Source organism: Catharus ustulatus, chromosome 3, assembly GCF_009819885.2.
Source record: "Catharus ustulatus isolate bCatUst1 chromosome 3, bCatUst1.pri.v2, whole genome shotgun sequence".
In the NCBI taxonomy this organism is placed as follows: Eukaryota; Metazoa; Chordata; class Aves; order Passeriformes; family Turdidae; genus Catharus; species Catharus ustulatus.
In genome coordinates, this window is record NC_046223.1 from 70639628 (window position 1) to 70652166 (window position 12539).

The 12539-nt window shown below is 41.0% G+C and overlaps 1 protein-coding gene across 1 annotated transcript in view; it reads left to right on the forward strand.

Moving 5' to 3' along the window:
* The window catches only part of LAMA4 (laminin subunit alpha 4), a 99135-nt gene that overhangs the window by 11623 nt on the left and 74973 nt on the right, over positions 1 to 12539 (forward strand). The window contains exon 2 of the mRNA XM_033055343.2: positions 10557 to 10658. Coding sequence (XP_032911234.1) covers positions 10557 to 10658 — 102 coding nt within the window. The remainder of the gene's footprint in view (positions 1 to 10556; positions 10659 to 12539) is intronic.

Genomic DNA, 12539 nt, shown 5'->3' on the forward strand with positions numbered 1-12539 from the left:
AAAAAAAAATGCCACAGATGATATTTTAAAAGAACAACTTCTATATCAAATAGATTTTTCCATATTCATGTTTCCTTCCTTGTATGAAAAAAAAACAAAGTTAGTTTGAAGCTTTCATGTGAAGTTTTATCACTGAACAGTAATTCTTTCTCTCCATACCCTTTGACTAATCCTTTTCGTATATCTGGTATGCTTTGGCAGTAAATCATAGCAGGTCACTCATAAATGTCACCCTCAAATACAAGAGTGAGGTCTAACCCTAAGAAAGAATGATGAGGAAAATGGGGAAGGCAGCACAATGCTGAGCAGTGCTGGGTACATATCAAAATGTCTTCAAACTATGGGTGTTTAGCTTAAAGCCAAAAGCATTCTTTCAGCACTGCAATAAGAAAAGTCTTGGGTCCAGAAACAGCTTTATGCTTACTGCAGGCATCTGGAACAAGCAAAGCACAACTACCAGGAATGTCTGACCACATGAGGATATTCAGTATTCCTGGTGGTTCTGACTAGCTCTCTTAAAAGACATAAAGTGGTTGAGGAGTGTCACTGCTGGGTACATTGGGTACATCTGGGACACTGGGATTACTTTGTGTGCTCTGCCATGGGTCACACTGGGCACATCTGGATACAGCCCCAGACAATCAGCTCTAGGCAGCCCTTCTTGGACCAGTCAACCTCCAGAGGTCCCTTCCAGCCTCAGCTGTTTTGTGATTCTGAGTGGCTGTGGTCATTATTCCATTTTACTGATTGAGAAACTTCATGAAAGAGTAATGTTCATTGTCACACAAGACTTGAGCAGAAGGATGTATTTTCTTGAGTCCCAGTATTCTTACGAACATAATTAGAGAGAGGGCAGCTCATGCACAGAATCAAGGTGATGAGTTTCTTTGATAATCAGTGAGAAGGAATATTTTTTGTTATGCTAATTTCAAAAAGTATAATGAAGCTATTGTTGTGGAGGTGTTTGTAGATTAGAGGTGAAGCATATGTAATAAAGTGGGTGAGTGGCTGGGACCCAGAGCAGGGATAGGCAGGGGTAGCAAAGATAGAAAAAGAGGAGTAGGAGGACAAATGGAAAGCAGAACAGCGAAGACACAAGCATGAATAGAGAACAAAGCAACAACAGAATGGCTGTGGGAGCCTATGGGGGCAGGTGGGGATCCAGACCCCTCAGTGTAGTGTTCAGTTGCTCCATTAATAGATGCAGCCCGGGAGAAGCACTGAGGCCTCCCCCAAGAAGGGCCAATGAACAATCCTCTCATCTGGTTGGCATTTACTGTAAGACTGTTTAAATGACATTCAAGCCTCGTTGCCAACAAGAGAGACATATAATATAGACAAGACTAAAAGGTAACCTATAAATAAAAGCTAGGGTGAGCTATAAATACTGACTGAGAAGCCATGGATTTGATCAATGCCTCACGACATACAAACAGACTTAGCAGAACATACTCTCTGCAGCAAACCCTTCATTGCACACTGTGCTTTTGAGGAAATTGCAACTGCACAAATATCTATCCATAGGAGTGTTCTTTCTCCTTTGGCAAATTCAAGTCCATATACATTTTGGGAAAACAAGGTCTAGAAGAAATTATTAAACAGATGTGATTACCAACTTCATAGTGTTGTAAAAATGTGGCAGCAGTATGAATGACAGTCAGTACAATATCAGAGCTGTCATCAAGTACTTGTATATAAAGAGGCCAAGGACACCTTCTAGAAATACCTTTTCTCTTGTGTCTCAAAAAAACCAGACCAAAACAAAGCAGAAAAAATTTAATTAGATAAATTCTACCCCGAGTCATACACTTCAGGATCCCTCAGATCATAGAGTCATAGAATGTTAAGAGTTGGAAGGGGACTTAAAGATCTTGTAATCCCAAGCCCCCTGCCATGGTTGGTGTTGTTGGAGGAGCAATAAAAATCAATGTGTTTCAATACAATTATTTGTTATCTCAACCATTTCAGCTGTTGAGAGACAAAGACCACCCTCTCAAGCTCCTTCCTTACCGGGTATTATGTGAAAAAATGCAATTTTGCTTTGCATTTTTTGATTTCACTTTGATTATGATCTTCTGAACAGTCTAGTGTTTGTGTGTCGAACTGATGATGATAAAAACTGTGAAGAAGAGCAATGCCAAATAATATTCAAAACAGAAAATAATATTACAAGCACTGTTTTCTGCTATTATCTCTGGTGGGCTACTCTTTTGGAAAGCAGGAATCAGAAACCGTACAGAGGCATCTGACAACATCTGGTGCTGGGTTCAGTGATTTTTTTCTCTGATTTAAGAAAAGTGGCAAGTCAGCCTTTCATGGTTACCTAGGCTAAATTAGAAAGACAGATTACCTGCTGATGCACACTGCTCAGATATCATACATGTACCTGTAAAATATGCAATGTCTCCTGGAAACACAATAAAACAGCATAGTTCTAACTTTAAATGCATCCCAAAATTTTCTTAGCAGTATTTCTGTGTATTGGCTATAGCCAATATTTTGTCCCAAAGCATTTTCAAGCAGGAACTGGTGAGCTGGCACCACTGAGATCCTCATCCAAAAATGTGGAAAATTCTAGGTGTGAAGAGCACCAGAGTACATTAATTTAATAAACATCTTATCAGTCCGGTAAACTGAATCCCTGATGGACTCAGAGCAGCTGCCTACACATTCAGAAATGGGAAAAACGAGTGAAAATTCTCCTGTATGCTGGCCCTATGAAATAAGTGCAGTCCATTTGTTTTCCAGTGAATATGTAAGTCCATCCACTCCTCTGGGACCAGGGCAAAAAACTAGCATGTCTCAGCCAGGAGCAAGGCCTTGCAGATCAAATATAGGTCTATCCATTTCCCCCACTTAACCCTTGTCCGTCCCCTTGTACCCACACGCTTCTGAAACCCCATGCAGCGAAAAGATATCCTAAAAACTACACATACTGAATTCTCAACCCAAAATTTAACCTCCAGCAGTAAAGCACCTTTGCTGTGATCAATAAAAGTGCATGTTGGCTGTGTAAGATGGCAAAGACCCCAGAAGAGCCCAGGGCTCCTAAGTGTGCTGCACACCAGTAGAGGGGCTGACACTGAGCTGGAGTTGCAGACAGTGCTTGCTGTTCATCTGCTGGATTTTCTATTTTGGCAACAAATGGAGAGGGGTTTCTCCTGCAGGTCACCAAAGGCAGGAGGGTCAGGAGAGTGGGATGCAGTATTATCACAGCTCTTTTTGTTTGCATAAAGTTTCCCAGCAGACTGAAGAAGAACTAAATCTTTGTGTCTGTGCTTATGAAGAACACGTCTTTGACCTGAGGAATTTGAAATGTCTGTTAGTTTGCTCCTAGGGAGCAAGAAGTGGTAAAAATGACCATCAGTCTACAACCGGAAGACTGGATTTTAAAAATCCATGTTTAAATGCATTGGAAGTCAATTATGTCCCAAGCTGAAAAGCAGATGTAAAAGTCACATTGCTGTCCCCAGTACCTTTTGATGAATGAAATACCAGAAGTATATTTGTTTATCTATCCGAGGTAAAGAAGACAGTTTTGTGGTTAATGATTTCCAAGCATGATAAACCATAGATTTTGTGCCTGCCCAGAGTGCTTTTAAGACAGGATGTCCATGGATTCAAAGACTTTGTTTATTTACATCCCAATTTGGCAAAGCAGTATTTTTAGTGTGCCTTTTGGAAGTAACCAGAAGGTGTCCTTAGAACGGGGTCATTCTTCTTTCTAGGCTAGCTCTTTCCTGCACGTAGGGAGAGAATTGGTTGGGCCTGTCAGACATCAATATTTCCTTAATATCCATCCACCTTCTCTACCTAAACATACTGACTTGTGGAACAGACTCTAAGGCGACTTCGCACTTCTCCAAGAGCACAGGGCAGAGCAGTTTGGCCAGATCTGTGGCACAGCTGTTGCAGCCTGGACACTTCTACAAGGCACAGCACATCTGACATGTGCAATGGGTTTCCTCTCACGGAGTCTGTGTACAGACCTGGTACCTACATATGAGCCACCCTCCATGTCCCTCTATGCGGTCAGGAGAGAGCAGCAGGCACAGCTGACCTAATTCAGATGCATTTCCGTACACAAGAAATCAAACCATGCAGCGGGTGTCCAGCTGGCTTCTGGCCACATGGCATCCCATGTGGAAGCCTCCATGTGGATGACTCCCAGCTTGCTGTGGTTTGGTGTTGCTGCACAGGCACGCAGCTGCCAAGGGCAGCCTGCCCTCAGAGCAGCACAGCCACAGCTGTGTCAGCTCTGCGCTGCACCTGGGACACTGAGCTGCTCGGGGCTTCAGCCTGGGACTGCCTTCAGGGCTCACACAGACACGCTGGGCGAGACCTGCTCAACGCTGAGTGTTTGGCAAGATTTCCCTGAGCTCTTGGCTGGGGATTGAAAGTGAAGTCCCTATTATAGCTGATCAAAGCCAGTAATCTCTTTGCAAAAAATCCTACCTGTTCTGAGGAAGCCAGAGAAACTGAAATAACATCAAATGTACAGTAGAGGACTGCTTTCTCAGGCTTGCTTCTGGCTTGTTTCTCTAACGTTCTTATTTCTAATAAACAATTACATAAATGAAAGGACTGGGAGATATTCAAGCAGGAAAACATCTTTATTTTTAGGAAGGGCAATAGGCTATTTATCTCAAGTTGGCCTAAGCAAACAATCTTCAAAAAGCACTCAGAACTAGAGCTGCCAATTTCAAATACTGCTTATAAAGGCAAATAAACAAAAGCAAGCATGCTTGGGTTTGGTTTGGGAATGTCCTCAAGAAGCAGAGAGCTGATGTTTCCATGGTAATGCCATGCACTTCCAGCAGACTGGTCTCTTCTTTAGACACAAAGACTTTAAAATGGATGGAGGTGATTTAGAGTATTCACACATCTCTGTATGGTAAAAGATGTAGAGTTTCAGATTCTTGATATAACTTTGAGTCCCAAACCTCTATTTGTCTAAACTGTCCCTTCCAGATGGACAAACATTACACATTGACGTGAAGCTGCCAAGAAGGGACGTTGTTCCACTCAATTTGTCTGATTGTTTGCATCAATGTATTGAAAATATGGACTTAAACTACCCATGTGCCCTACTTTTACAGATATCTATGGCTGATATAATGTCTGTTATATCAGAGGAGCAACATTTTTCTTTTTTTTCCCTGTGTTCTGAAGCAAAGTTTCATAATGTTCAAGTAGAGTTTGTTTTCTTTTCTTCTTCTTTTTCTTTCATTCCATAGGACACAATGGGGACTTCTAAGGGTCTTACAGTTCCAAAATTGCTAATCAATCTATGTCAGATGATAAATATTATTATGCAAATAATTCACAATATGTGTCACAGCTTGCCGTAAAAGTTTTGAGATATAACCTCTCAGGCCAGATTTCACACTCCTCAAACGATAACTTCCTTAGGTTCATGCCTTTTGAAAATATTTTTACCACCTTCACAGAAGATATCAGACTGCAGAAAAATGAAAACTGGAATGCACAAATATATTTTCAAAATTAAGCAAATGAAATTTCATCAAGATAAAGCAAACAAACTGTGGTATGTCAGCTTTACCAGAGATAGCTATGTATGTACTTGGCCAAAAGCAGATGACAGGTAATGAATTAATTATATCCTCTTCCAGTGAAGGCTAGAAGAACATGATCAGGAACAGTTCCTAAGTCTTGAATAGCATATCATAAATGATGCTAGAGTCATTTATCTAACCTCTTGGCATATGAAGAAGTAACATGTGAAGGCTGCCAGAAACTAAGAAAAATGTGGATTTTTTTTCTTCCTGCCATCAAAAATCACTCTTCTACACAATATACAGTGTTTGCAATACAGGATAGAACTTCTTTGTATTTTTGCAGATAGATCTGGAATATTATGTTAATTAAGTTAATTCTCATTTCATCACAAGCCTGTGAGTTCATTAGGCTCAGCTGTGCCCAGATTGTGTTCACTTTTACTACCCTGAACAGACCTTTCTTTCTAGTAGTGAGAATCTACTAAGTAATGCCATAATGTTTGACCTTTCCCTTGTGCCTGAACATCCATGTAGCTCCCTGAGGATCCTTCTCAGACCCGGAAGGAAGCACACCTTTGGACTCTCAGTCTAGCAGCAAAGACCATAACACTGCTGGGAGCTACAAACAAGGCGCTGCTGGCACTAAACTTAGCAGTGACTTGGCAGATGATGTGCCATGACTACTACTTTGGGTGCTGTTCCTCAGATTCAGCTCCCCTCGTGCACCAGCTGTTTCCTCTTTTACAATGGTCCCAGAAGATGACAGCACCATCTTTTTCTTCTGGGTTTGTTTTGCACCAGATGTGATGGGATTCCTGGTCCAAGACTGAAAATAGTATAATGGATGTAACGCAGGCTGAAATGTCCTAATGCAGACCATTTAACCCTGAACACATATGCTTTTCTGTACCTCAGCAGTTGAGAGGAAACTCTGGAAATAACAACCATTGGTGCAGATCCAAGGAAGCCTTTTATCATTGAAGAGAGCATTTATGTGTTTATATATTTACAAGTCACAAGTTCCAGTACTAACTAAAGAGATGTGCCATGTTTTCTTATCACTAGATGGGAGAGTCAATGGCTACATCTGAAGTTCTGAATAAAGCAGTTTTGGGACCTCCTAGTCAAACACGATAACACAGCCTGTGTCCATTTGCTGGAACATCCCCCATGTTTGCCCAGAGAAAGGTAGTCCTATAAAAACTGCTTTTTGGGAGCACTTCCTAACAGATGCCATGCCCTGATCTGGGCCTGGTGATTGGGAGGAAAATCACAGTCTGTCAACCAGTCTGTGAAACAGTCTGTGAAACCACACCTTGCCTTTCTTCAGCTGGCCAGCGCAGATGTGAACACACAGAACACCCTGTGTGTGTTGCCAGCACAGCACTCTTCTTTTGGGAAAGCAAACCAGAAGAGGCAGGTTCCCAGCAAATACCCAGCCCAGCACCACTCCTGTGAGCTGGCAGCAAGGAAGGAATGGAGGACCTGGTTCTGCCCTCAGTTTGCAGGTGCAGATCGGGTACACCTGCAATGAAATTGGTGGAACTGCTTGAATATAATATGGGAGTAAATTCATGCTCTGTCTATGTGAATTGTCTTCCATCTTCTGTCCCATCTTGCACCCAGACCAGTAGAAAGGACTGAAGAAGCAGAAAATTACTACAGACTCCCCAGTGCTTTCAGCATGCAGCTGGTTCTTGTTTTTAAGTGATGTAATCATTAAATCCAGATGCAGGGCGGGAGAGGGGGAATAAATGCCCCATGGGTGCAGAGATTTTCAGGAGATCAGCAGGGCCAACATTTGATTGGACTTTTCAACTTGAACTGGAACAAAACTTTGTCCCTCGGGGGAAAAAATATCTAATAGTTGTGAAGACATAATTGTTAATGCAGACCTAACATTTTGGCCTTCTAATTGTCTTCACCGTTCAGAAACAGAAAGTGCACGGAAATGTTCCTCACTCAATTGCCTACATAACGATTTTGCAGGGAAGGTATTTCATTTTGTTTCAGTCCTGTTTCTGCTTTGTGTGCAATCATTTTGTTCTCCCAGCACATTCAGCAATTTGAATCCCTCAATTAGCTCCACACTCTGACAACTTCTTTTTATAAATATTATGTTGGGTCAAGCTCTGGAACAACCAACCAATCACTCCATTACCACTAGTAGGGCAAGGAGCAACAAAAATATATCAGAATAATTGAGAAAACTGCCTGAGAAAACTTCAGAGCCCAAAGGAAACAATCTGGATCCCATTTTCCCTTCATTCCCTTGCCTCTTATAACATTGATTTTCAATACCTCGTTTCTGGTTTAGATTGATGCAACTCATGGTTTAAATACTGTTTTAAAATAGTGACCTTCCAAGTTTTTTGTGATTAATTGAATAACATGGGGGGAGAAAGGATATGAAAAAAATACCCAGATGACTTGCCCTCATCTCATTTTGAAGAGGGGCTCTGACAATGAAAATAGAGGGACCCAGACTGGAGGCAGATGTGTTGAGGAGCTGAGAATTGTGTCTGCTAATAATAGGAGGTAAACTGGTTCCCAGTGGACCTTAGGCAAGTCTGTGCTCTTAGTCTTGCCCTTATGCTCAAACCAATGATGTAGCACTGACCTGCACTAACTTAACTGACTGCACTAACTAACTTACTGCTGGGCATGTGGACTAGATGGAAGCTCACTCATGGATGCAGTGCAGGTATGCCACCAGCTGAAGTATGGATGAGATTATTGTTGTGGCTGGCTCAAGGATTTTCATAGACACCTTTACAAGCATTCCTACATTTCCACTGTCCATATTCACTATCACAGGTAAAAAATTGTTCTTCTTAGACCTGCAGAACCAAGAAAGTTTTTGGACAGACACTAGAGGAACACAGCTAGGACCACCCACCAGCTCTGAGGCATCAGAGAATAGAACAAGCTTTAGATCTGTATGGGTGGAAAGAAATATTGCAAAGGCAGACATTGGGACAAGAATCTGTTTTCAATTTAGAAACTAACTGTCTCCCTTCCACAGTGTGTGGTGTAATCATTCAGCTGCAATCTTTAGTCTGGCGGGAGCCAGTCCTACCACTGTGCAAAGACTAAACAACTGAAAGAAACAAGCAGTACAAATAGACAGTATTTCTGCTGTCCCAAAGAGTCTGTGGCCTGAAGTCTTTGCCTCCTAGGAGCTATTATCAAAGAAAGTATTTCCAAAACAAACCAGATAAAATTCTGTGCACAAGAATGGTAAAAGCAATTGAGTTTTCCATTTATGTTCATCTCAACTTCCCAGAGCTCTCTGGGATAAGATCGGACTAATGATTCATTCCTAAACCTCATTTTCAAAGCCTGTTGTTAGTCATCTCCTAAGATACATTGGTTTATAAGCAGGATGCTTGTCTGGCTGGAAAGAAGGACCTACCCACACTTGGGAATGGAAGCTTACACTCGGGGTTGCTGGCTCCTGCTCCCCAGTGCTCCACAGCTGTAACTACAGCACCAGGCAGACACTCCAGTGCAGGTCCCAGGAGTGACATGGCCACAGCACAGTGCCAGGGCTGGCTAGTCCCAGCAGGGACATTTGGCATAACTGCTCCCTTTCTGAGCGTAGGGGAGGTATCACTGTGTGGGTCTGCATTTGGTACTGTATACCTGCTGTTCTGCCATAGCTTACACTGGGCATGCTATGGGCAACAGGTGCTGAGCTATTTTTCTGCACAATGCTCAAAAGTACCTCATCCTTGATTTCAGGGCAACACAGGAAAATAAGGAATAGGAAGATACAAAGGAAAACTAGTCCTGATTTAACTAGCACAATACAATAAGAAGCCTCTTAGCTCATACAAATGCAAGAAGGCGCACACCCTTCTGAGTTACTTGAACTTTACACTTTTTCCACTTTATTCCAGGATAGGTGACCTCAGGAGTCACAGAATACAAAAAGTTCTGTACAGAGAGCCACAAAAATATTTCAGGAAAGTCTAGCATACCTTAAGCTCTGACAGCCACCTCAGGGATGCTGTTTGTAAGTGACAGAGGAACCATCACTGTTGGCAAATCACTGGTGTGGAAAACAATTTTTGGAGGCTAAATGGCATGCCAGTGTCTTCATATCAGCTCTGCAACAATACTGCAAGACTTAGACAAGAGTGAGATATTTTAGGATCCAAAAATTCATGTAATACATGTGACACAGAGAAACTGGACAGGGTGAGCAGGGAGACAGAGGGTACCTGAATAAACAGAGATCAGTCCTGAGGTCAGCCTGTGTACATCTCTCCGGCTTTGCATAGTGAGGAAAAAGTTTCTCAGTGAAGAACAAGAATGTATATGTAACACAACAAAAACTATTCTCTTTAATTTTCTTTTATTTTTCAGTCTTAATAGCTTTGTGTTTCTGACTCCTTATATAATTGCTTTAATTACTATTCAAAATAAGGTTATCCAGATAATTACAATTTCTCTTTCATTTTGGCAAGCTATCAAAATTACTTATATATAACAGGCAAAACCACATATTTATTCAAAAGGGCATTGATCTTTTTAGGTATGTTTCCCATATGTTATTAATCCAAATTTCATCGAAGTTTTGATGTAAAGCAAATTTTCTAAAGCTCTTTACTTTCCTTTTCCTTTTTTTTTTCCTTTTCTTTTTTCTTTTTCAGTAAAAGCTATTCCTTTCGTATAAATGCACCTTCTTTACCGAATAAGGATTATGATTTCTGGTTAACATCCTCTAGCACAACATGCAGCAAGAACCTGCCAGGTCCACACCCATAGCTTGTCAGGGACAGGACGCAGGCAGGAATGCTGACAGCTTTAACACTCAAAAAGTCAAAAAGGCAAAAAGGCAAAAAACCAAGCACCAGGACAGAGAGTGAAAGAACAGACTCAAGTTCAGCAGTGCATGTGTGGTCTGCTATGGCGGGGTGGTACAGTGTGTTCTGGGGAGCCCTGATGGCTCTAGTCTTGCTTTCCTCTCCTCTCACCAAACCTCAGTCTCCAGCTACATATGCATAGGAAATAATTTTTTTCTCATTGCAGGGATGCCAAGAAGGATTTTATCGTACCAGCTCAGGAAAATGCTCCCCTTGCAACTGTAATGGCAATGCAAACAGATGCCTTGATGGATCTGGAATCTGTGTGGTAAGGAATTACTCTGCTCTCTGATTGTCTGACTTTCAACACCAATGCTCAGGTTCAATATACTGCAAAATCAGTGTCTGTACCACAGGAGTTTTTTGTTGAAGAAGGATCATAATTAGGGCCAAGATCAATGCATTAATGAATTATCCTGTCCAAAATTAATTCTCATTTAAATTATCTCTGCAGATTCAAAACACTTCCCTCATGCAAAATTTATGAGAGTTAGCATGTAGAAAATTTTTAGTCCATCAGAAATATGGAAAGAGTTTTGTATACCTCTGGAGAAAAAATGTATAAATTCAAACACATTTCTTTCTCCCCTTTGTGAATACAGTGCTGTGCATAGTATAAACAATTTACAGTGCTGAGTGACCCCTGTGAGTGTATGGTACATGTGTTACCCATAGAAATTCAGCTGCATGGCAGTCTCCTGCTGTGAAGGAACAACATGAGAAGGTTGAAACAATACACCAGGGGAAGAGTGTGGAATTCCAAGGTACTGTTACAATTTCCCGTATGTTCAATCTAACTCACAATCACCTCATACAGAAAGCTGTGTGTTAGTAATAGTAGTCAAACATTTGTAGCTCCAGAGCAAAAAGCAGCCCAGTAAAACTAATCCTAACTACTAGCAGGCAATCAGGGCACTAATACACTAAAAAAAAGACGGAAGTTAATACTGTATTTAAACCACATAGCAAGAGCTAGGCACTAGTATACTCTTTGCAGGGTTGTAAAGCAGGAGTAGAGCCCAGAACCCCTTGCTCTGCCATGTGTTATTTTTGACAAGTCATAAACCTTTGCCCTCAGTTTATCTCTTCATAAAATGGACTCATAATATTCACATACTTTGCATTGTTGCAACCACTATCAAGTTATCAGTTATACAAATACATCAAGTCAAGTTCCATGGCATATTTCCTACCATTTTTATTTCTGTGGGAAGAAGACAGTGCAGCTGTTCAGCACAGGAAAAATTACTCTGGCTTGGCCACTGTAATGTGCTTAGAATTGGCTGGTTTCTGCAGAACACATATTGGCTTAGTTTTTAATATTAAAGTTTCAAAAGTGGTTTTAGACCACCAGGCATTCCCAGCTATTCTCTTCCACATGCAAAAGGATTTTGGCTCATGGGATCATTGTTCCCTTAGTGTCAAGTGACAACAATGCCAAGGAGAAACTTCTGGTGGAAGACTTGGGAACAAGATAGAGAGCTTGTCAAACGTCTGGTCACTAGAGAGCTTCTGGAGCAGAATATATGAGTTAGGAAGTGATTATAGCCTCAATTTACAAACACAACAGAAAACCTGTTTCCTATCTTCTACAAAAATATGGCTGAAGTCAAGGGTTCAAAAAAAACCCAAAAAAAAAACAAAACCAGATAATTTACAGTATCAGGAAGAAATGATCTGAAAGTAAATGTGCATTCCTGACTGGTGTTTCTTCTCTTGGAACCAGTTAGATAGTAAGGAATAAAACTAAAAGCTAAACCCTAGTTTATTGTTTGAGTTCAAATTGCCCTTTGATAACTTATCTGCAGGATTTTAAAAGTCATTAAGCTAAGGTCATTTACTTCTGTATAAAAAAGAAACAGTGAAAAGGTTTAAGTAAAATAAAAAAGCTAGAGGAAAAGTGCAGAATGAAAAGGAGGTTTAAAGGTTTTACAGTGTAAAACAGAGTCAGAGCTGCCCATGGGGACTGCAGTAACAGGACCTCCCTGAAGATTCAGAAATTTCTGGGGAAGTTTGGAACATTAATGAAATTGGTAAACAGCAAAACGTGACTGAGAAAGCCTGGGAGAAGAAAAGCTTAGAGAAAGAATATGTAGCTTGAATTACAGCAGGAAGAAGCACGTTAGATAAATTATTCCAATTATTCCAA